Raw genomic sequence first — 24,407 nt, 5'->3', positions numbered from 1 at the left:
GAAGGCCACTAAGGTGACATTTAAAGAAAGAGGAAGAACCTGCAAATATCTAGGAGGAGAAAGATGGAAAGTCACTGGAGGTTTTAAGCAGCGAATGACCCGATTTGACTTAACCTTTCAAGTGTCACGGTCCATAGCAGGAGCCGAATTTGCTGAAAGATGAGAATGTGGGGAGAGAGTGAGTCCAGGTTGATCTGAAGCTTTTTTAAATTCTGAGTTTGACAACAGCCATCTGAGTTGAAGTAGCATTTTACTATAAACGGGGAGAGAAATATGTTTTAGTTTGCACGGTGGTGTTTTGTGATCAGAATGATTCAGGGACAGAGGAGAAAACATCTCAATCGATGGTAACTGACACAATTCAACATTCATTCATGATAAACGTGTAAGCAAACTACAGATAATAAAGGGGGCCGGTGACGTGACCAGAGCTGTGCTCCGACAGAAGTCTACTTCCTGCAGGCGCTGTATGGTGGGTGGCAGGCTAGTAAATTGCTGGACACGCCTCACACATTTGAGAATATCCACTTAACGGATTCCCAAAAACGCTTACTTACAAAACCTTAATGATCACTATAATTTCTTGAAGAAAACGTGAATAGAAGTACTGTACTCTTAACCCAGGATCCTGAAAATCCGGGCAATTTGTGAAAGCCAACATCTTGTAGTCCACTGAGAACGTACTGTGTTCCTTGTGTCCATTTAAAGAGTAGAATTCTGTTCATAGCAAACTGACTCACTGCAGTGCATGCTAAAGGAAAAAAAAAAGGATTGAAATGTCAGTTTCTTAAAATAGCCCTTTTCCTCCGCTCCCACCTCTAAGATCGCCATGCCTGACGTGATCACAGAGTGGTTCTGGCTTTTCATTCAAGGCTTAGACTTACCCCTGGTCTAGAGAGAGAGTTCCCAAAACACTTTTCTTTTTCCCCACTTGCTTTCAATGTACTTGATTTTTTTTTTTTCACTATTTTAGCCCAACTGCATAAAATGAGGTGAGGATGACTTAGACGCTAAGCTAAAAGAAACATGCCATCTAGTTCAGGATAGGGAGAGTCACAACTCTAGTAGCTGATAACTGTCTAGTAGAATAACTGACCTTACAGATGAAGGAAACAATACAGTTTTGAGGTGAAGAGTCCATTTTGTCCTTTTTCTAAAAGGTAATATATGCTCATTGCAAAAAAAATTCAAGATACCAAGGTGGGGGGGGGGCACCTTCCTGGGTGGCTCGGTTGTGTCCACCGACTCTTGATTTCAGCTCAGGTCATGATCTTGCAGTTGGTGGGTTCCAACCCCGACCTGGGCTCTGAGCTGATAGCACGAAGTCTGCTTGGAATCCTCTCTCCCTCTCTGCTTCTCCCCCACTCATGCACACGTGCTCTCTCTCAAAATAAACTTTAAAAAAAAAAAAAAAAAAAGGAGATACTAAAGCGGATTGCCTTGTCATTCCACACCCTAGAGAGGCAGCTCCGGTCACCATTTTGATGCTCTCCATTTCTAATCCCTTGTACGTGTAGTTTTTAATAGAAAATTGGACATAATTTCACGAGTTTGTTACATAATGTTCACGAGTTATTCTATGTAATTACAAATCCCAGTGGACTGCTATGATACCTCAAAGTAATCTGGAGGTGAAAATAAAGTTGGCATCCAACCCGTCTCTTTCTAAGAGGCCATATGCTGTGGGAGAAACAGGACTGACACTAAAGCTAGAAAACGCCAATTCTGGTCCCAGCTGCCCTCACACTGGCCACCTGATGTTGGGAGAAATAACCTCCTTCATCTCTCTCAGCCTATTCCCCCTCATTTGTAAAGTGCAGGAGAAATCAGGCTTATGTGGCTCATCTACGTGAAAACACCACTACAGCACTAAACACAACAGCAATTTACTAAAATGCATTTCTCAGTACAGTAATCTGAGTGTTTAGTAGAAAGTTATCATGTAAGATGAATAAATTGAGGTACCTCAGCCAACTTTTGTAGGATAAACAATTGTCGAGATTTTTGTATTTGATCTCACCAAACTGATGTTTTTTTTAACGTTTATTCACTTTTGAGAAAGACAGTGTGAGCGGGGGAGGGGCAGAGAGAAACAAGGAGACACAGAACCCAAAGCAGGCTCCAGGCTCTGAGCTGTCAGCACAGAGCCCGAAGTGGGGCTCGAACTCTTGAACCGTGAGATCATGACCCGAGCTGAAGTCAGACGCTTAGCAGAGACTGAGCCACCCAGGCGCCCCAAAACTTATGTTTTTAACACACTTCTGTCTGTTACCAAATAGGACTGTGGATTGCTAGTGTCTGCTTTATTGACAGAGTATTTTCAATCTGATAAAAGGCTTGCCGAGGAAATTTTAGGTCCAAGTTCATGTTTCCCACAGGTGGGGATCAAAAAGTTCAAAAACACTAAAGCCAATCAGGATGGCAAAAGATGCCTCCTGATGATACAAACTTGCATACTGGTCACCTACAAACTGTGATGCCACCGCTGTCCCCCCCACCCCCCCAAAGTTTTCAAGAAAAAAATAATAATTTATGGTCACCATCTAAAAATTGAAAACATAATTCAGAAATCACCTATCTAGCTTCTCTGGAAGAATGGACACATTAGGCTAACTCCAGTCTCATATTGCCAGTCAAGCTAAATGGTTAGCACATACTCTCCATCATGGCCTGGTTCACTTGGCCTTCCCTGTTGCCTTCTACTGCTTGCCGGCCCTGGTGGCATGTGAGTTTGTTTTTCCTGCATTACCCTCCCCCCCACCATATTGTACACACTTTATGATTGAATGCATTTAGTCTTTAATAACCTGACCAAGCATTAACGGATCAGGTTACTGATCATTAGCAAACCAACTGTATAATTTTCAATTAATCCTTGGTGCTGTTTTTAACCTACCTCTTAAATTTTTTTTTTAATGTTTGAGAGAAAGGGAGACAAAGCGTGAGTGGGGGAGGGGCAGAGATAGGGAGACACAGAATCCGAAGCAGGCTCCAGGCTGAGCTGCCAGCACTGAGCCCAACGTGGGGCTCGAACTCACGAACCATGAGATCATGACCTGAGCTGAAGTCGGACGCTTAACCGACTGAGCCACAACTGAGCGACCCAGGTGACACCAACTTATCTTTTAAAGAGGATTAATGGGGGGTGCCTGGGTGGCGCAGTCGGTTAAGCGTCCGACTTCAGCCAGGTCACGATCTCGCGGTCTGTGAGTTCGAGCCCCGCGTCAGGCTCTGGGCTGATGGCTCGGAGCCTGGAGCCTGTTTCCGATTCTGTGTCTCCCTCTCTCTCTGCCCCTCACCCGTTCATGCTCTGTTTCTCTCTGTCCCAAAAATAAATAAAAAAACGTTGAAAAAAAAAATTTAAAGAGGATTAATGGCTGATGCTTGAAATATTAGCTTCCTCCATGATAGGGGTCGGGGGGAGAGGGGGATAAGGTAATCTCTCACCTTCCTCATGCAGTACAAACTACAAGTTGTAGGAGACCCACCACCTCCACAATGGCCATGGGGGAATGAAGTTAAATCCCTATTTGGAAAACATGAAAAGCTTAGATAACCACTAGGTTCCAAAGACACAGACAGAACATGGGTTTGCATTACTGTGTTTCTGAAGACCTACAAAGGATACCAAGAATTGTAGAAGTTTGGTCCAGCTCACTGTAACCTGGAAGTACACGGTCAAGGGGGAGGATTACCTCCTGTCACTCAGAAAGCTCTGCCATAAACCTCCCAGTACACACTGCATGTGAAAAGTTAAGGGTGGGCAATGGGCCACTCCGTGATCAGTCTCGGTCCAGCAGTTCTAAATCCTGAGACCGCCTCAGGGAAGTGACCACGTCGTCAGGACTGCCACTACGTGGCATCCTGGCAACTTTGCCAACCCCCTTAAGAGTTCGCCAGAGGCCCGCTTTTCCAGGGTCTCTGCAATTAGTGTAACATCGAGGCTGATAAAACTCTGCGTTTGGTTTCTGAGGACTCTGCTTTTCTTGAAGTCCTCTGTTAAGGGCTGTTCCCTCATATATACCGCAGAACTTGGGGCCAACACGCAGTCCACCGTTTGCTAGACCGTTGCTCTCTCCTGGCCCTAGGATTTCCACCCTCATTCAAAATGGCTTCTCTATGAAGCTGTTCACCACCTACAATGCCACCGACTCACTTGTGCTCACTGCCTTTAGACCTCCAAGCTCTCCATCCTATTTACGCCTGACCGAGCAGCTGGCTCGGTCTTCCTCTCAACCCTGACGACTTTGAAACTGGCAACCTATGCAGTAAGAGCCTCGCCTCACGGTTCCTTAGGCTGAACTCCAGGGCTCTCCCCCCTGCCACTTCTGTCCCCTGCCGTAGTCTCTATCTCCCAGGACGCAGGAATCACAAGCACCTCTGAACAGCTCTGTTGTTAAAACCGAAACCTGCTATTCGACTCTGACCCCACCATCTGACCCCTCTGTTCCCTGACCTGTCCTTAAAGTGCTGTGCCACCCTCCTAACTCTTTAATCCGGATCCGCTAACGGATTAATCCGTTAACGGCCACACTAAATTAAACATGGACTTGGCTTTGTGACTTTGAACAAATCACTTAACTTGTCTCATCACAGACAAGTTACTTGGAAGGGGGATCAGGAGACTTTACCGGGAGGGTGATTACAAATACGGTTCCGGTTCTATCCCTTGAATACCCAATCAAGCCCATCATCATGGACTGAGCCAGACCCTCACTCACAGGCCTTAATTCCTTGCTCCCTGCTTGAGCGCCCTGCTCAAGTTCTACCTTTTCCACTCAACCAATACCTGTTGTTCCAATTATGCTGGAGAAAGAGGGAGGAGGAAATGCAAACCTTACCTGAGTGGGTTGATGACTGGGTTGTTAATGACAACGGGGTTAATGACGACGGGGTGTCATCTGTCTAAACTTCTAACGAAACCATTTCCACCTCATCCTCTGCCTTCCCTGAGCTGCTTACTTCACTCTTTACTGATCTGTCTTCATCAAAATACACTCTTTCTCCCAAGTTTCATCGAGCGCTTTCTTCTATCCTTGGGCTGTGGAGGACGGCCTTCAGGTTTGTGAAGTCCTGGAAGTGGAACATAAAATGCGGTGCATCTGTGCCTCTGGCAGAGAGAATCCATAACTCCTTTCATGCGATTCTTGTAATCTGTGAAAGAAATAAAAAGATTAAGAACCCACGATCTGATAGGCCTGAATTCACAGCCTGGCGACGTCACCAGGAGTTGTGGAACCGTAGGCAAGACACTTAACTTCGTAGATGTTTCACATCCATATGAACAGGATCAAAATTCCTACTCTAGAGAAGCTTTGTGAGTGATACTGTTTGCAACATGCTTCAATGGGCATTTCAGGCATTCAACTAGATGGGCATTATTTTAATATAATAATGAGCCAAATCTAATAGCTGCCTATTTTTCCTAGGTAAACTCATATACTCCCGTGACCTCATTTACCATCTGAGAAAAAATCACAGCCTTCTAAGGTGAAAGACAAGTTTAAAGAACTCCCATTAGCAACGGAAGCAAGAGTTTCTTTCTTGAAGGAAAGGATTGACAGAGTAGCAAGTCGGGTAAGGTGGGGAAGACTGTAGGTTTGGCTGAAGGGAGAATTCTTTGATTAGGATGAGGAGGGGGGCCCAAAGAAGACATCCAGATGGCCAAGAGGCACATGAAAAGAGACTCAATGTTGCTCCTCATCAGGGAAATACAAGTCAAAACCACACTCAGATATCACTTCACGCCAGTCAGAGTGGCCAAAATGAACAAATCAGAAGACTATAGATGCTGGCGAGGATGTGGAGAAACGGGAACCCTCTTGCACTGTTGGTGGGAATGCAAACTGGTGCAGCCGCTCTGGAAAACGGGGTGGAGATTCCTCAAAACATTAAAAATAGATCTACCCTATGACCCAGCAATAGCACTGCTAGGAATTTATCCAAGGGACACAGAAGTGCTGACACACAGGGGCACATGTACCCCAATGTTTATAACAGCACTTTCAACAACAGTCAAATTATGGAAAGAGCCTAAATGTCCATCAATGGATGAATGGATAAAGGAATTGTGGTTTATATACCCCATGGAATACTACTTGGCAATGAGAAGGAATGAAATATGGCCTTTTGTAGCAACGTGGATGGAACTGGAGAGTGTTATGCTAAGTGAAATAAGTCATACAGAGAAGGACAGATGCCGTATGTTTTCACTCTTATGTGAATCCTGAGAAACTTAACACCATGGGGGAGGGGAAGGGGGAAAACAAAATAACAGAGAGGGAGGGAGCCAAACCATAAGAGACTCTTAAATACTGAGAACAATCTGAGGGTTGATGGGGGTCAGGGAGAGGGAAAAGTGGGTGATGGGCATTGAGGAGGGCACCTGTTGAGATGACCACTGGGTGTTGTATGGAAACCAATTTGCCAATAAATTTTATATATATATATATATATAGGCAGAGGCAGAGAGGAGGAGACAAGGCAGAGACGTGTAAAGGAGGTGGTGTAAGGCAAAAGAGAGGGAAGTGCAAGAAAAAGGGATTTTCAGCAAAGATCGAAATGGCTTTGACTTTTGGCACTTGCACCACACTGGCTCTAGGCCCCGACAATCTCAGGGCGCTGACAGCTACATTTGGTTAAACGGTATGTCCCTGAGAATGAAGGCCCCATGACATTTAAGGTCCTTGACAATGTGGTACCAACTTCTGCAACCCTTTAGCCCCTCCTTTCCAGAAGCTTCACCTAGAATGGATCTCTCTTCCACATTTCTTCCCACCTATGCTTGCCCAGTTTGCTCCCTCTGCCGAGAATGACCTTACCCTGCCTTCCTGCCAACCCCCCTTCCTTGCATTGGGAGCATCTCCTGCTATTCACGGCCAGGTTACCTGCAAGGGAAGGGAAATAAAAAAGCGTTAAGAAATTGAGTGAACCGGGACACCTGGGTGGCTCAGTTGGTTAAGTGTCCGACTCTTGATTTCAGCTCAGGTCATAATCTTGTGGTTCACGAATTCGAGCCCTGCATCGGGTTCTGCACTGACTGCGCAGAGCCTCCTTGAGATTCTCCCCACCCCCCCACCCCCCGAAGTGAATAAACTTAAAAAAAAAAAAAAAATTGAGTGAACCTCCTCCCAGAAAGTTGAAGAAGGACGCCCAACGCAAAAGGAGCTTCTTAGGGATGATTTAGGAGTTGGTTGATCTAAGGAGGGAATGGGAAGTCCATGGTGTGGTGGGCGGTTGAAACTACCCTCACTCCAATTAGTATCTGGACATTTTCTTCAACACACAAATCAGTCGCTTCCTTTGTTATCTTAAGCAACAAAAATAATTTTTAATTTTTTAGAATGATTTGTAAATTGTCAAACTTGTCCAATTTCTAGAGACAAAAAGTTTATGTTGTGCGCTGAATAATACCGAAATGCACCAGCACTGCCGGTGAAGGAAGAAGTACGTAAAAGCAAGGAAGAGATCGGACTAGCCATGGATACAAAACTTACCTCGGGATACAAACGGAAAACCGACCACACGCCATCGCATTTACACAAAAGCAAGCACAAAGAGAACGTGTTTCCCAATCTATTGACTTCCCTTTGTTGACAAACCTGCAGGGCAAGAATGCAGTAGTGTTCACAGTTTACCCAGTCATCAATTGCTCCGAAGCAAAGCTTTGTGCCCAAGAATGAAACATCCTCAGCCCTCACAAGTACTCAGCTTATACAGAAGGGAAGGTAAACATAGGTGCTTCACAAGGGGGTCTGATGCCAAAAATGAATGCAAGTCAGACGGGATTGAAAGGGGTTTAGGATCACGAGGCAGAAACATGTAAAATATTTCATGCAGCCAGCCTTATTTATTGAGAAGTCCTAATTTTATTGCCCATTTAGTAACATGTTTGTTCCACAAACTAATTTCTCATAAAGCAAAGCACAACCTTTTCTTATAAATAGTATAAATTATTTTATTTACAGAAACTTGTTACAAAACAAATAGACTATATATTTCTTCTCTTTTAAATATCCAAAGTAATTTTCTATCCCTTGACATTTGTTCATGTTTCTATACAGCAGCCAACACGAAGTCCAGCTGAGATGCTCTTGATTATGTGTACAAATTATCACACTATTCACACATTTCAACACAGGAGATTGCTTTTATAACCAAGCTCAAAAAAACAGCAAAATGCTTTTCAAGGCCCTACATTCACACTGACAGTATGTAGTGCTCATTTAAATGATCTGAAAATGTAAAATGTTTTGCACAAAATGTAAAAATGATTATTTTCTGTTAAACAATGAAACTTTTCACAATCATTTCCAAAGCCCCCCACCCTCCCACCCCCCCTTCCCCACCCCGGACATAATGAGACAGTAAGAAATTCCTTGGCAACAGAACTCTTGCAGGAAGACAGCTGCCTTTATAAGTTACATTTTTCAAATTATACATTTTGCAATGTTTTCAGAGGTACTTTGTATTATATTTTTGGAATAGAAAATATTTTAAATATTCTATTTTAAACTCTGTATTTCATGAGTGAATAACAAAACGGATATATCATCTAAGTTGCTGGCTGACAAAACAGATTTGTAACCCTTGCTGCCACCGGGCAATACGTCACCAGTTGAATTACCGTGAACCAAAAGGCCTTAATTTTAAAATACCTTATAAAATTACCAGCATCGGTGGTTTTCAACCCCTCCCCTAAAATTTTAGAAACAATATTAAGGTGGAAAAAGCAAACTCCAAAGGTTTCAACTGAACATTCAAGTCTTTTTAAAGAATCTGTCGAAGCTTAAAACTAGGTTCAGGCACTTTTTCCGTTAGTTTGAAACCACATCACAGACTAACACACATGTGCTCAGAGCGTACACACACACACACAGGCACGCACGCACGCACACGCACACTCACACACAAAACACTAACGAAAGAAAAGCAGTGTGTCACTTAGTTACATGTAGTCTATCGGGAAATCAGGCAACTAGAGAGAAGCAATGCCCACTTCGTCTGTACGAATCCACTCCCGAGACATGAAAAGGGACAACAAGACTTTCACAGAACAGAGGCATCCCTTAAACTGTAAAGGAGGCAGGTTCTAGAACTATTGGCTTGGCAGTGAACCACTTCAAATTATAAAAAGGTATTTACTTTTATTAATTAATAAATAAATACTAGATGATCTCAATTGTACCAAAACAGGATATCAGAAAAAAAGACCTGTGCAAAAATACATATTTAAATATGTACAATTCATTTTTAACAAAATATGTCTTCTGAAATAGGGATACTTCCATATTTATAATAGAACAAGAAATTCCAAAATAAAGATACAAAAGTAGGTTTTGTAGAATTCTTTGTTCATCATTGCAGCACATTTTTTTTTTTTTTTTTGTAGGTTAAGAAAACTGCAGGAGTTGTCATGAAATTCTATTGGAAAGAATATAAAAATTATCTTGGTTTTAAATTGATACCAAAGTCTGTCTAGAAACAACCCAACCACTGCAAATTTGGTTTTTGCAAGTTAATTTAATTCAAAAAAATACTTGTACTCCCGTGTTTTAAATGGTCTTAATTGTTCATTATAATAAAAAGTAGTTGTAGGAGAAAATAAAATATTTGAACAGTCTAAAATTTAATAGCACTGTTTAGAATAGGTCTGTTTGTGGCAGGCAGAATCCAAAATGGCTAATTTCCTAATCCCGATCATCTGTGTACTACCGGGAGACATAATGAAATTCAATTAAAACCTCAGTCTAAGAAATCAAATGATCAACACTCGCTTATCTAAATATCTACATAATTCTGAATCAACTTGCTATCATGGGTCCTATTCACATCTTTCGGAACAACATGATCTGTCTATAAATTCCATTGCTAAAAGCAACTTTATTTATATCCATCAAGTCCCCTTGGCTCTGAAAATAAATTCTACCCATACCCCATTGCACTTGTCACCCAGGAATCAACTAAAGACGTTCTGATTCCCCCTTACCTCCGTTCTCTCCCTCCACTGGGACGGAACAACCAGACTGATTTCTCCTAACTGCACCAAACTGGCCCATCCACGCGCTCTCCTTAATAAGCTCTCCTATAGTATCATTTTTTAAAAATATTTACTGATTGCATAATAAGTGAACAAGATACTCCTCTCCCCTTCCTTTAAAAAAAAATCAATAGTTTACATCAATTTATAGCTAAAGTATCTGCATAAAGTTTTCGTTGTCTTACATAATAAGAGTAATTCTGTAGCAATTCACATTATTAGGCTGGTAACCAAGTATTTATTCATTCTACCTGTTGTTGACTTGAAATTCCCTGAAACTGAAGTCTGTAACTCAAAAACTGTAGGGAAAAAAAGGATGCACTGATTTGCTCTGTCCAGGCTCTGCCCAGAACAATGATCAGAGCCTTGGGAAATTTACCCTGTGGTGTTCGGCAACTTTGTGTGTTCTTCTGAGTACAAGTGCCTGGGTTATTTGCTGTTTCAGGAGCTGTGAGAGTGGAATCACCAGTTAAAATGCCCCAGCTCATCCCCCAAATTCAATGATACCTTCTTAAGCAATGACGTTTTAACATATTAAGCTCTGTCTTTTGGGATGGGGTATTCAAAAAAAATAAACGAATAACCACGAAGGTCTCCAAATCTCTCTCAGGAAGATGGCTGGCATTAATCCCCAGAAAGGAGGGTCTGTCAGGGAGACACTGTATATGCGTCACAGCATCTGTGCATGGGCACACGTACACATCTGCCTACTCCCCTCCCTGGGTGCCTGCTCCCCACCCACTGGCATCCAAATGAACACGTGGACAGGAAGGGGAGTGCAGATACACACACAATATGGGGAGCACTCGACACAGAAATTTACAGAGTCCCAGGACAGTATCCACAGAGACTGAGGGTAATGCACAGAGTGCCCTGGAAACATTAAGTATATTAATGACTTAGTGAATGACAGTTTCTGCTGCATCCTAATAATTTCACTTTACAAAGGCAATTTTTTAAAAATGGGAGACTGAGCAGGACAGCCAGCCCAATCTACCATACTGTTTAACATGAAAACTTGAAGGATAAAAAATTCCATCTCTTTGGAAATCTTGGAAAAACATTCCCCCCATAGTGATTTCATCCACCCCCCCCCCCTTTCCCCAACCAAAATTTGGCTTTCCATTATCAAAACTAGTTTGCATTTGCATTTTCTTTAAAAAAAAAAATCACACAGAATTGCTTTTGTACCATGAAAAGTAAGCCTCTAAAATGTCATATACTCGCTTTCTGGGCATCAATGGCTTTAAACCAGTTTGTAAGTTAGAAACTCTTGACAGCTTCTATCCCAAATCACCTGCAAAAGGCTGGGGGAAAACACAGGCTATTTTGTCCCGGTGCCTCGCGCTAACGTCCGTATTCCAATCCTGGAGTGTTGCTGTAAGATACCTAACGACCGAGCCCTTCTGCGAAGGGCTGTGCAGGGGGCAGCTCTGCCCTCCTCCAGAAGGCGTCTCCAGCTGGGGTACCTAACTGCTGGAGAGGGACCCACAGAAGACAGTGTAAGAAAAACACCTGGGACAGGGAGAGGAGGAAGGGAGAAAGTCTACAGTAATGCTTTTGCCAAGACATGCTCTCCCCCAGCCAATCTACTCAAAGAGCGGCTCCATGATGTGCTGCAAGTTAAAAAACAAAGCAAAAACTTCTCACAGATTGGTAGCAAGCAGTCCAGACCACTTTAACACTGATAAAAGCAATTTCGGTGGCTGAACTTGATCCAGTGTCCTTTACGAGTACTCACTGCTACTGACATAGCTTCAGGGAAATCCTCGTTACAACAACAGCCCGGCAGATTTCTACCCTCGAGGCCCACAGGAGGTTGGGAAAACAGACTCAAAGGCATCGTGGAGTCCATAGTGCTGAGTGGAGGTGTAACTTGTCGTCAAAAGTGTCCAGATTATTCCTCCCCGTGCCATGTTCAGCTGTCAGGGACGTGCCTTTGGCTTTCAAAGAAGAGGGGGTGGGGAAACAATGAAAAGGTAAGTAAGCAGCTGTACGCGGCACTGCCCCGATACTCAACACGAATATTCCAAAGGCCACGCGCCACTAAAATCTCCAGATGTCAGGGGCAGTCAGCTATAGAACTGGGCCTGAGTTTTCAAAAGCCTTCATCACCCTTGGGCACAATCATTCTAGAAGACTAAGTTTTAGAAAATCGTCTAGAAGAGATGCAGGCCAGGTTTCTAGCCGAGAGAAAAGGCTCTCATGTTTGCCTTTTGGTTTTATCTACTGATTTCATTTCCTTGAAGGTATTCCAGGTTGTCAGCTGAGAACTGAACAAGGTCACGTGGGCTAGCACACACAGGTGCGCAAACTCATACCCAACGCAGTGCCCTTGCCCGGGGAGCGGGAACTCAGACCCCCCACTCTCCCACCATAAGCCCTTGGCTGCAGAAGCCGTGAGCACACTAAGGGCTCAGGGGAAGCTGCCAGGCCCCACCTGCCAGGCTTCCCAGTATGTCCCCCAGCATTCCCTGGCATAGAGGGCTTCAACCAGCTCATTTACCCATTTTAAAATCAGCTCCACAAGAAACAGAACTGAGGTTCCTACTTTTCTGAGAGGAGTATTCTTTAAAGCATTTTGGAGTCATGGGTACCTTTAAGATTCTGATGGAAGCTATAGGATCCCTTCTGCAGATAAACGAGCACAGACATAAAAATCATGCAACACGTTTCTGGGGTTTTACCGATCCTCTGATCTGTAGTCATGGGCCACCCTAAGCTTTGTGCAGCGTAATAAAAAAGTTTTCCACTACACAGAGAAAATCTTTCTCAAATAAAACTGAAGTTGAAACAAATTTTGATACCCCAAACTCAGCCTGTCCTAGTGGGACAGAGCCCTCACAGATGGTGGACATCAGAGGTGGCAAACCGCTAAGAGCCGTACTTGGGCAGATGTGTGGGCTATACCAGGTTAAAAGACAAAAGAAAAGTATTGCATAACTTGTAAAAGTGGTCAAACTTCTCATGCAAGTCCAAATCTGCAGTTTCTTTGAAATCAGTAACCAGTTTCTGGGAGCTTCTGCTCTGTGTGGATGGGGCTCCTATTTCCTCATTTTCCACAGGCACTGCTGTGCCCACCAGTCTCTTCCCCTCCTGTCACCTGTGGAGTACTGAGGCCACAGCAATGTCTATGTGAAGACAGACGCACTCAGTAACGTAATGTACTGGGCATCACAGCAAAACGGAACATCCCTCCTCCAGGTTCACACAGAATCAGGAAACTACACTCAGAAGGGAGTTTTTAAAGGATGGCTATACTACTTCCTGCAGTGTTCGCACTGAATTTTTATGCTCATAAACTACGATGAGTAACTACAAACCAAGAAGTAAAAGCCCATTTTCACATGTCCAGGGACGCCTTGCTCAAAGAGCCAAGCAACATACCAACAACCCCTATAGACTTGAGGCTCATAGAGAAAAATTTAAGCAGTTGCTATTTAAATTCACCGATAATTATGTTCGCTGTATCTTTGGCGCTGGGTATTAATTCACGCAGATATTGGAAGGAAATCTATCACAGAAAGAAGCTTCCCAGTATATTCTGGAGAAGTCCTAACCTGCCATTTGAGTTAACTTCTGAAGATGAAAAACAAAACAAATCAAAGCAGCCCCCACACTGCAAATCAGGGCTCCGGGGTGATGTTGCTGAAATTCCTGTTCGACAGCAAGCAGAGGAGATCTGCTGATGACTGAAGAAACGAGAGGAGAGGAGAGATTGGGACTCAGAGCCAAGGATGCTGGAGGAAGGGGCTCCAGGGGGAAGAGGGTCAGGGGAAACCAGCAACAGGTAGGAGAGTGGGAACAAAGAACGCACGAGAGAAAGTCACAGTTCCATATGAACCCGACACCCAGGGAGCCACTGCTGTACAAATGGGCCACGTTCACGTCTCTTTTTAAGCTCTGAAATTTGAGATTTTAGTCTTCGTCTCTACCCACACTTACTGTTTTCCTGCCTCCCTGGAAAACTGTGAGGGAACATAAGGACAGAGTCAACCAGAGAATCAAATTCTTTGATGGGAAAATTATTAAAAGGTCTTTAAAATTTAAACCATCCCTTTCTAGACCAGTGTGACTGCAGACCAGCTTTCTCCAGAGGAACAAACTAGAGACGCACTCTCCAGGAAGACACAGCCCGCCTTCCTCCCCAGGCAGCAGCACGGGACGTGCCCCCCAGGGCTGCGCTCACCGACCGAGGAGGGCATGCTGCCGTCCCGCAGGTTGGGCAGCTTCTGCAGCCCTATCTGCTAAAACACACTGCGTGGTTTCCTTACCCAGGAGCATCTTCCAAGTCATGAGAAATTCTGGCAGATACACTGTTTTACCTTCACATGGCCGTGAACGCTTCCTTTTTGAAAGGAGACCACAAAGCTGGACACGTGTTTACAGGCAAACTAACCAACCCTGCCACGCACGGCACGTCCGAGCTGGTGCAAGAGTTCAAGGGAGAGGAAACGGGGGCGTCCCCGCGGGGCTCACAGTCCATGTCCTACCTGATGAAGGAGGGAACTGTTCGTCAGTCCTTGTGCCCCTGGGCTGGCGCCCGCGTGTTTCATGTGCACGTTGTTCATGGCTGGCAATTTGGCAACCTTTGTGGGTTTGCTGCTGCCGTTGTTGACGCTGCTTGAGCCGGGCGAACACTTTCTTTTCTTTCCTATGAGTCTGTCTAGAGGAGTGTGAGAGTGTGAGTAACTGCCGTGGGAGTTGATGGGCAACTCGCTGGACTGGTGAATGAACGGGCCAAGAGAAAGCGTGGAGTCACTGCTGTTCACCATCACACTCATCCTCTTGATGGACTCAGCGGGGCTCCCACCGGGGGGGCCCCTCCCTGACTGGTCGTGCCGGACACTCACCGAGTTCGCTTTAGTAACCACACAGTTGAGGCCGATGCCGTGGGAAGATGTTACCGTTGAGGGGTAGGGAGGCCCAGAGTGTGCCATACAGTTTTTCCTAAAAGACTCCATGGAATGAGAAGAAGAGGAGGAAGAGGAGGAAGAGGAGGAGGAGGAGGAGGAGGAGGAGGAGGAGTGGACTGACAGTGGGGAGCTATTTTTGCGTTTCTTTCCTGAGCCGCCGCTGGTACTGCTACTGGCATTGTGACAGTTAGTGCTGTTACCAGAAGGCTCCTTGGGCCTCAAAGACTTGCTGGATTTCAACTTCTGAGGTTTTCTGGACATAGGGGAGGAGGGGACTGAGGAAAGGCCAGAGGGTGTGGAGGGGGAGGAGGACGAAGAGGACACTTGTCTGGATTGCATACTGCACACAGGATCCATTGCCCCGGAGGCGGCGGGCTGTGCGTTCAGTGTGGTTCCATGAGCTGGTGCCGCTCTGCTGTTTGGGGAGATGCAGGTGGACGAGAGCAGGACTGGGGACGTAGACACAGTGGCCGCTGCCAGATAGCTGACCCCACACTGCGATGTGGGCACAGAGTTTGTCCGGTGAGGAACACGTGTGGAGACGGGTGTTGTGGTGCTGGGCACTGGTGGGATTTTCCTGCAAAAAGAGGGGGCAGTGAGTAATCGTCAGCAGAGCCCTTCACGGAAACGCACGGAGGGGTGACCCTTCATCTCTGGCACTGAGCAGCACACACCCGTCAGAGGATCAACCTGAAACGCACAGCCGATCCTGCCGCTTCTCTGCTTCAAATTTTGCAAGGCCTTGCCGGGGCTCTCAGAACAATGGTGTGGAAAGCCCGGTGTGCCTCACCTACCACCCGGTCCCCAGCCTCACACTGCCTCCTAGATTCCACCCAGCAACCCTTCTTACATCGCAACAACAGGCCTGGACGTGAGGCCCTGTCCATCTTCCGCCTACAATACTATGACCCCAACTTCTGCTCAGCTCGTACCTTCGGCCCACCATCACTTTCTTAGGAAATCTGTCCTGACCACCCAGACTCGCTTGGTTTTCCACAGACTCACTCTGCCAGTTCCCAGACTTGGAGGAACTCAAGGCAGCTTCCACATGTAACTGTGGATCACTAACTTCTCTAGAGAGCAGGGCACACCTTATTTAAAACTGCGCCCACAGCACCTGCAGTACAGAAGGCGCACTAATGTTGAGAGAATTCACGAACAAAGAGGAGAAAGGAAGGGCAGAACAATTTCATAGCAACTGCTAGGTCCTAACTTCAGGCCTGAAGCACATCTCGGGGTTTCCAGCCACAATGATGGCACGGTGTATTTTGTTACTAACGTCCGGGCAAGGGACCAACCTGGGGATTAGAGAGTCATTCAGATGGCAGAACAGGGAGGCCTCTTTCCATTTTTGCTACGATTTTAACATGTGACAGCACCAAAATTTCAAAAACCCCTATGGCAGAACCAACAGCGAGGTAGCAACACAGACAATGGCCTGAATGGAAGGCAAGCGCCAAGACCGGCCTGGTCCTGACTTCACAGGGCAGCAACAGCTGATCCAGTCGCTGCATCAGCTAGGGTTCCGGCTTCTCATCTTCCAAGTGAGACTTGCCCTAAACTGCTGCCAAAGTGCTTTCCAGATGCTTTTTAAGGCCTGTAACTATTAATAAAAAGAACTATTTACTGTATTTGTCCCAGCTAGAACCCCCCCCCCCATTCAGGAGTGTAGCTCTGGCCCTAGAGATCCATGCATCCAGACCGACCACACCCAAGTCCCTGTGGGGTGGGGTCCAGACAAGAGAAGTTTCTCAGTCTCTCTGGGAGATTCCAACAAGAAGCAAAGACCGAGAAGCTGGGCTCTATCCCCATACTACTCACAGAGGACAACCACGGACAGTACCTGAAAGGCTTATGAGAAACGATGAGTCCCTGCACCCCACCCAGACCTACTTCATCAGAATCTGGATCTCAACAAGATCCCCAGGCAATCTGTGGGCACTGGCACCTCTGAGAAGCCCTGCTCTAAATGGAGGCGTGTAGCACTGCTCGGGCTCACTGGGCGCACTGGCTTCGCGCGGCCACCAGGTGGCTTAGGGAAACGAAGCCTAAATATCAGGCAGCTGGAACCAAATCCTGGGAAAAGGAAAAGCTTCCATACAGGGAGACATGTGGATCTCTCTGCACAACATATTGGTCCCTGGTAAAAAAGCTCTTTTAAGTCATTCGTTACCTTTTGCGTAAGGATGAGACAAATAAAGAATATGTAGTTGTACTGATCTACGTCCATACAAATCAACTCTGCAAAGATATACAAGCAATTAATAAAAATGCTTCTGTCTGGGGGTAGTGGTGGCGGGGAGGGTGGGCAAAACGAATGTGGGGACCAGGGGGACTAAAACCTTGAACTGTATACCTCTTCATATTCATTTTTTTTTACCCAAGTGAATTTATTACCAATCTGACAAATTCTGTAACCTCGACATTGCCCCCTATTCCACGCCCCACCAAAGAAAAACCTTTTGCTGATGATCCCATCCCTTCCTTAAGGAATGTGGAATCATGGTCCCCAGTCAAAAGTGGACAAGCACTAGACAGAAATCACAGAGTTTGGAACTGGCCTTTGCGGTCCTGGGCATGCTCCAGAGGAAGTGCTAGTCCAATTTGACCAGTGTCCAGATTCCTATATTGAAGATGACTTATTTCACTGTCATACTCAAATCCCACTTCCACATATCCTTAGCTGCAATAGGTAACTGAGGAGTAAGGAACTAAGGAGGGTGGCACCCAAACCGGGGGTCTTCCTGGAAGAGAGGACTTTTGGCTGAGCCAGCAGGATGGAACTTGACCACTTTGGGAGTTCTGTTGAGTGCATCAAAGATGCCACCTGAGGACTGTTCTCCTGCAGTTGAGAAGTGCTCAGCTCCTCCCACCAAATCTCAGGGGCTGCCCGAGAAGCTTGCCTGCAGTGGCCAGCCTCACTCGCAGCACCTCACTCCAAGCTACCGTCTGCCCCAGGCCTGTGCGCCAGCTCATCACTGAGCAAAACATCTGTCTCTGCTGTACTGGCCTTTTTTTAAAACCTAAGTTCATGTTAGCGGAAAGGCACGATTTCCTCTTTGCTAGGAACAAGTGATTGATAAGGTCGTCGGCCTCTGACAGAACAAAGAGAGAGACAGTAGAGGCAACCTCATGATCTTGTGTCTTCCCAGGTCCACCGCACAAAGAGGACAACACCCCCCCCCACAAGCCACTAGGAACTGAAACCATATGCACCCCAACTACTGGCCACGAACCACTTCTCAGGATAATGGGAAAAAGTCATTCTGAGGACACTTCTCAACTCTTAGGAATTCACTAAATCCACATTTCAGGGTGCTCAATGAGCTCTCCAAGTCCTGGTGGGCAGTCTCAAGAAATATGAAGCTGAGATTTCACGTATTTGGGGGTTTTCTGATGCTGACAGACCCCTAGAATCCCAACAAACCAGTGCCCCGCTTTTCCTGAGCAAGGGCAATGTTCCTTCATAAAGACGAAAGAGGAGCCTCTTATCTAGTAAAACCCAGGAAGAAATGTGAAATTGAAAAGTAGAGCACCACTGCTCTGGGTCTGATTTTCTAAGTGAATAAACTCAAGTCCTGTTCATGATCACAGAGGCGGTTCTTCAGATTGCAGACTATCCGAGGCCTCTGACCAGCTTCCTTTGACTTTATCAGGAAACCAAGGCAGCAAGGCAAGTGGATGTACTGGCAGAGTCTGTTCAGGGAGGCTCTAGTAAATGATGCCCAAATGGAGAATATGGAATGACATGTGAATTAGTGGACAGCCCCCTTGGTTTAACAAAACTCCGTATTTCCAAAAATAGGTTCCACCAAACGTTAAGTTCCCAAAGATACTCCCCTAAAAGACGTTCCCAGGTCAAAAGAGCTTGGGAGATGTTCCACATTATAAATAATATCTCCTGCTTTGAGAGGTATAATGAACAGTGTGCCCCTTAAAGACTCTGAGAAGTCCTGTGGTAATGAAAACTATGTCACTTGAGAAAAAGCTGAGCCTTCTGGCCATGGAACTCTTCTTCCACTTAAAATCCCACGTAGGAAATACCAGCCCACATACGGACACACAAGATGACCATCTTACACTGTAAATCAGAGCACATGGCTCCACTTCCTGAGGCCCTCAGCAGCTCCCCACTGTACTCAGAATCAATTTCAGAGTCATCTGGCCCCTGCCAGCTTCTTAGGTCTCATCTTGCACCATGATCGCTTTCTCGCTTTTTTCAGACAAGTATGATCTTTTCTGACTCAAGACCTTTGCACACATGGTTCTTTCTGCCTGCCCCTCCATCCCCTGGCTGCCTTTTCTATCCTTCTCTCCATCTCTGCTCTAGGATCACCTCTTCAGCGAGGTTTGCCCTGAATCTCTCCAGCTTGTTGTTTTTCCATCTTAGCTCTCTGTTTGCAACCAAACTGCCTGTGGGTCTAAACCCTGGCCCTACCACCAACTTGCTGTGTGACTTCTCAGTTTCAGTATCTGTAAAGTAGGGATAATCGAGGTCACCAGAGGCAGCGCCTTGTGAAAATTAAATGCAAGTTGCCTGGCACACAGTAAGGTCTCAGTAAGTCTCAGTGATTGTTAGAGCTTCCATGATCTCTCTTATGACGAGCTATAACCCCTACGGATTCGCTGTTTGGTGGTTTTTGTGCCCCCCTCCCCCAAATGCAAACCCCACACAGGTGGAAACTCCCTCACTGCCTGGAACCCCATCATCCAGAGTAATACATATTTGCTGAAAAGACTGAATGAATAAATGATGAGGGGCCTTCTCAGGGATAGTCAAAGGCCACGTTTTCATTTTAGATAAGCTTATCTTCATTAGCCCAGTCCCTTAAGACATAAAGAGGATGCGGCCCCAGGTGAGGTCAGCCCCCTTTCCCGGCCCCAGAGGCGCTGGGACAGGCACTCACTTCCACAGCTGCGCGTTCAGATGCTTCTCCACCATGAGGTTGAGGGCGCAGCGAAGCCGGTTCCACCTGGAGTCAAACACGTAATAGCCTCTTCCAATCTGCCGGCTCCCGAATGTGCAAAACTGCAAGAGAGGACATACCATACGTGCTCGCTAATCCCGGCAGCGGCACGGCCTGTCTGTGATCTCTCTCCTTCAGGAGAGAAGCCAACCACAGAAGAACTCGCACGCTGTGTATCACAGGCTGTGAAGCACGAGAGTGACGATGCCCAGCTCTGAGTTCCACAGAAGAGAAAGGCAAAAGCCGGAGGTGTCCCAGGACTGAGTGCGTGCCGCCTCTGGGGCACCCTGTTCTGAGCTGCTCTCGCACCCTGACCACGTCTCACACACACACGCACGCACGCCAAGATCCCTGGCAACCACCCCACCCCCCGCCCTCAGTGCCCTGTCTCCGCTGTGTGGGGAGGGTCAACTCGGGGGGGCATGTGGAACTTACAGATGCTGGCTGAGGATGATGACCTGAATAATGACAGTCCAGTTTTTCAACAGACTCTTCTTTGTCATCGCCTTCTCCCTCCTCACTGGATAACCGAGAAGCTGGCTCAGTGGCAGACAGGGGAGGGTGTGGAGATTCATGGACTGGAGGAGGGTCAATGGGGGCACTCCCGCCTTGCTGTGCAGGGCAGCCTGGAGGCCTTGGTGAGTAGAAAGTGCAGCAACGATCAGATCACACGTCCGGCAACCAGCCGCCTCAAACCCAGATATGACAACGTGCCAAGACTGCCTAGGGAGGCCTGGGGTCCCCCACTAGCACTGGGGCAACAGATGTTGATCAGGTGGCGTGGGAGTGCAGAATCCACTCTCCCGAACCGCACAGTGTCACATGAAGTTGTATGCCAGATCTACCCAAAGGAACTTATAAAGGGTTCTCCCTTCTACAGCCACCTGGGTGGCTCAGGGCCTCTTGTATTCTCCCCAAAGAAGGGGAAATAGAAGTAGAATTTAAGAGAATTCTTTCTTTGATTCCTCCTCAAATTTCACCTGGATGAGGGTTACAGAGGCAATAAACTCGATAGCTGGCAATGTGCTCCGCACCCGAGAGGGACAGGAGGCGCTCAGAGGAGGACGCAGCATCACTGCTTTACGTGGACCATCTACGGCCTACTGCCAAGAGCGGCACGGAGTGCTTCCTACATGGATACATGCCTGCTGATTCTAGAATTAGGCTGACTTTTGCATCGACGGAAAAATTTCAATGAGAAGATGGCCAAAGGAAGGCTGTGCCAAGGAACTGACATCCCGGGCTCGGCCACATTCTCGGGAGCCACCTCCGAGGGTGCCCTCCCGGGCTGCTCACACCCGGGGCTCACATCGGGGCAGGCCCACGAGCAGGGAGGTTAGGCACAGCAACCAAGAGTTGGCACGTTCCTAGGCTGAAGTTCTTGCTGCCAGTGGCCGACAGTGAAGGCCCTCATTCTTGACACCTTTCTCTTCCCTTTCTCTCTGGAAATTTGGTACAGGGTCCGTGACTTTAACTTCGTTAAATACACAAGCGCAAATGCACATGTACCACCTTCACTGTCCCTGAGGTATGTAGGGAAGTTCTCATAAGACATTCTGGTCCACTACTTACTAAACAGCTAAAATGCCTAGTATGTGCTTAGGCCAAGGTCCCAAATGAATAAATGAAAACATAGGTTGATAAAGGGATGCTATAAAAACTCAGGCTGAATGCCTATCCCCAGCAAGGCCTCCCACTGCCCTATTTTTGCAACAAGTGAGACAAATGAATGGGAAACTGCTGCCAAAGCCATGTGAAATATTCCAGTCACTAACCTGCGGTCAGCACCCGCTTTTGGGCCCTGCTCAGCGGGGTTAAGAATAGACACCTGACACTGAGCAGAGGTGGAGATCACTCTTGCTTCGTGCTGCTTGCATTTGGCCCAGAAGAGCCCTGGTTGGAAGTTACTGATGAACTCGACAATTTTTTTTCCCTCAAAACCCAATTAGAAAAATCTCTCATCTTCTTAGAGTGAGCCTGATGTACACTCCTCGATCTCATAACTGCACTGGGGGTTCACAGTGTCTGCCAGTCTGTTCTTTAAAGGAAGGATAGAGCTGGAGGCTCTGACTTACCTTGGAAGACTGGGGGTGTGAGGTTTAGGTTTACTAGCTACGAAAGGCTTTGATTCAGAAGGAATCACTCCGTGAGAGTTTTGGTGTGGCTCCTGTGGAGGTCTAGGAGGGGCGGGATGCGGGTCCCTGAGAGGCTGCGTTGGTTGCTGACAGTCCGGATGGCGAATCGATTCCTTTTCCCTGGTTTTGTTTTTGTGCTCGGCTAATAACACATCAAATCGTTTTCTTCTACCCTGGACAGCCCTCCGCTGAGTTAAGGAATGTGTCTACAGACCAAAAAAATAGAAAAACTGAGGAATCTCAGTAATAATTTTTTCTCTATCATATATCCAAAAACACCATTCCCAATTAAAAAAAACAACAACAAAAAAAACAAAACAAGAAATCTGGACCAACAGCATAAAGGCTGTTCACCATCTGATAAGCTAAAAATCATAGGACGGTGACCTTTTTTCTTTAGCTAGAGTAGAAGCACATATTTGGTGAGGCTATTTCCACAGAAGAAAAAAGGAATGTTAGTTGTGCCACCGGGTATATAAGTGAATGGCAAACAGCAGAAACGAACAGGTGACATTGCCATTGTAACAGTTTACTTATTGGGGCTCTTACCAGCTCAAATAGAAAAATCCTTTTCTGGGCCATTTACACTTTAAATATTAAAAGGGAAGAAATGCTTATGCCCTAAAAAAATGTACTGGCTCAGTCAGTAGAGCATGCGACTCTTGATCGTGGAGTTGTGAGTTCAAGCCCCACGTTGCCCATAGAGCTTACTTCAAAAAAAAAAAAAAAAAGGGGGTCCTTTTCCAGTAACAACTAGAAAGTAAAAATTAGACAAGTGTTTCTCTCTATCCCGGGGAAAATGCCATGTCAAGAGAAAACGGCTCAAAGCATCTTGCAAGCAGGGAAGCATCCTGCTTTGGTTGAGGAAGCCTGGGGAGACACATAGACTACAAAGCCACGGGGAGAAAGGCTGTGAACACGAGGGGGCAATGAAGCAGAGTGAATCCCTATAAACAGACACTCACTATGGAAACCAAGGAGATGGACAGACAGCACTGCTACAGCTAAGACATCCATTTCAGAACTGGGAGATGGGCACATCAAGGAAAAGAAAAGTCATGCCAACAGGGTAACTAACATAACCCCCTGCTTGAGGCTCATAAACCAAATGCATTTGATAATTCCTGTTTTTGTTTGTTTGCCTTTTCAGGCTCCCTTGGGACTAACACTATTCCTAGAAGAAGATAAAATCAAGTTAACCTGACTATTCCTTACTGCTGGGGTCTTAAGTCTGTCAAAAATGTAACTAGACAGTGACCCCAAATCACATACCGTAAATACAAGTTAATTCATCTATAGATTTCCTTCACTCTTTTATGTTACAAAAGTAACACAAATTGTACTCTGTGTGTGTTTATGGTCCTACACATTATACAAATGTATTGCTGCTCTATAAGCTTTTATGTTTGATATAATTTAGGGGTTGGAGGGGAATTAGGCTTTAACTGTCCTTCTGCAATTCAGTAACAACCTACCTCCTGACTGGACACACTGAACACGAGGTCTGCTCAAAATTTAACCTGGCAGAGATAGTTACATCAGTGACTTTAGTTTCTTTTTAAACTTTCACTTTATTTCCTTTAATATGTAATATATCCATAAGAAAGTAACCTAAATGAAGATAAGGAACTTTGTTTTGTTCAGGGCTGTACCAGCTACCTACTAGTGCTCTGGGCACTCAGTAAATGCTTCAGACAAGAAGTATATAAAAATAATGGCCCTCTAATATGTGTTGAATGAATGAATGAACATATAACATCACTGGTCCACCTGCCTATCTCTCTGGACAGACGTCGAAGCATCTGTCTCTGAACGTCCCTTAGTACTTAACATAGCAAAGTCAAGCCAAGAAAGGAGGCAGAGATGACCAATATTTTCCCAGCTTGGTTTGAAGACTAAATCGGAAGGATTTCCACTGAGCCCCTCACTCCTATCAGAACTCTTCAGGGCTACCCAAGTACCACGCAGCCACGACTGGGTATGTAACGGGGTCCTCTATTCCTCGTGGCTCACTGCCGCCCACTCCTTTCATACAAAGTGCCTCTTCCTCTTGCTCTTCAACCTCCTGGCTGGCCTTTCAGGTCCTAACGTGTCTGTTCTGCCCCATCACAGAATATTTACACATGCTGCTTAATGGGCTTCTAACAACCCTCTTCACCCAGATAAATCATGTTCGTTTCAGCCCAGCTCTGCTACGGCAAAGGACACTTCCCTGGCTCAGTCCCCCTACTGATGGCTGTCATAACACAGGCCTCCTTCCTTTTTATTACTCAGCAGTGGTCACTTCACACATACATGAGTCATCACGAAGTGAACCTCCATCTCGTTCACTAGACTGTAAGCCCCTCAA

At 46.0% G+C, this 24,407-nt stretch overlaps 1 protein-coding gene and 2 long non-coding RNA genes across 4 annotated transcripts in view; 1 reads left to right on the top strand and 2 right to left on the bottom strand.

Moving 5' to 3' along the window:
- Positions 1 to 233: 233 nt before the first annotated feature.
- Positions 234 to 7,005, bottom strand: LOC115508444. 2 transcript variants are annotated; one of them, XR_003967002.1, is made up of 3 exons: positions 6,822 to 7,005; positions 4,842 to 5,154; positions 234 to 751 (listed from the first exon to the last, which is right to left on the bottom strand). It is a non-coding gene; the product is annotated as an uncharacterized LOC115508444 (long non-coding RNA). The 2 variants fall into 2 exon arrangements; XR_003967003.1 differs by lacking the exons at positions 4,842 to 5,154; positions 6,822 to 7,005 and adding an exon at positions 1,216 to 1,256.
- Positions 5,147 to 10,127, top strand: LOC115508445. The gene is made up of 2 exons (XR_003967004.1): positions 5,147 to 5,577; positions 7,380 to 10,127. It is a non-coding gene; the product is annotated as an uncharacterized LOC115508445 (long non-coding RNA).
- The window catches only part of ATXN7 (ataxin 7), a 93,551-nt gene continuing 78,270 nt past the window's right edge, over positions 9,127 to 24,407 (bottom strand). Inside the window, 5 exon segments of the mRNA XM_030307167.1 lie at positions 9,127 to 11,982; positions 14,533 to 15,532; positions 19,863 to 19,984; positions 20,358 to 20,556; positions 21,998 to 22,263. Of these exon segments, the coding sequence (XP_030163027.1) occupies positions 11,965 to 11,982; positions 14,533 to 15,532; positions 19,863 to 19,984; positions 20,358 to 20,556; positions 21,998 to 22,263 (1,605 nt within the window). The 3' untranslated portion in view covers positions 9,127 to 11,964.

The sequence above is a fragment of the Lynx canadensis genome, chromosome A2 (assembly GCF_007474595.2).
Source record: "Lynx canadensis isolate LIC74 chromosome A2, mLynCan4.pri.v2, whole genome shotgun sequence".
Taxonomy (NCBI): domain Eukaryota; kingdom Metazoa; phylum Chordata; class Mammalia; order Carnivora; family Felidae; genus Lynx; species Lynx canadensis.
Note: the sequence above shows the minus strand (reverse complement) of the source record. Positions and strands in the feature narration are given on the sequence as shown.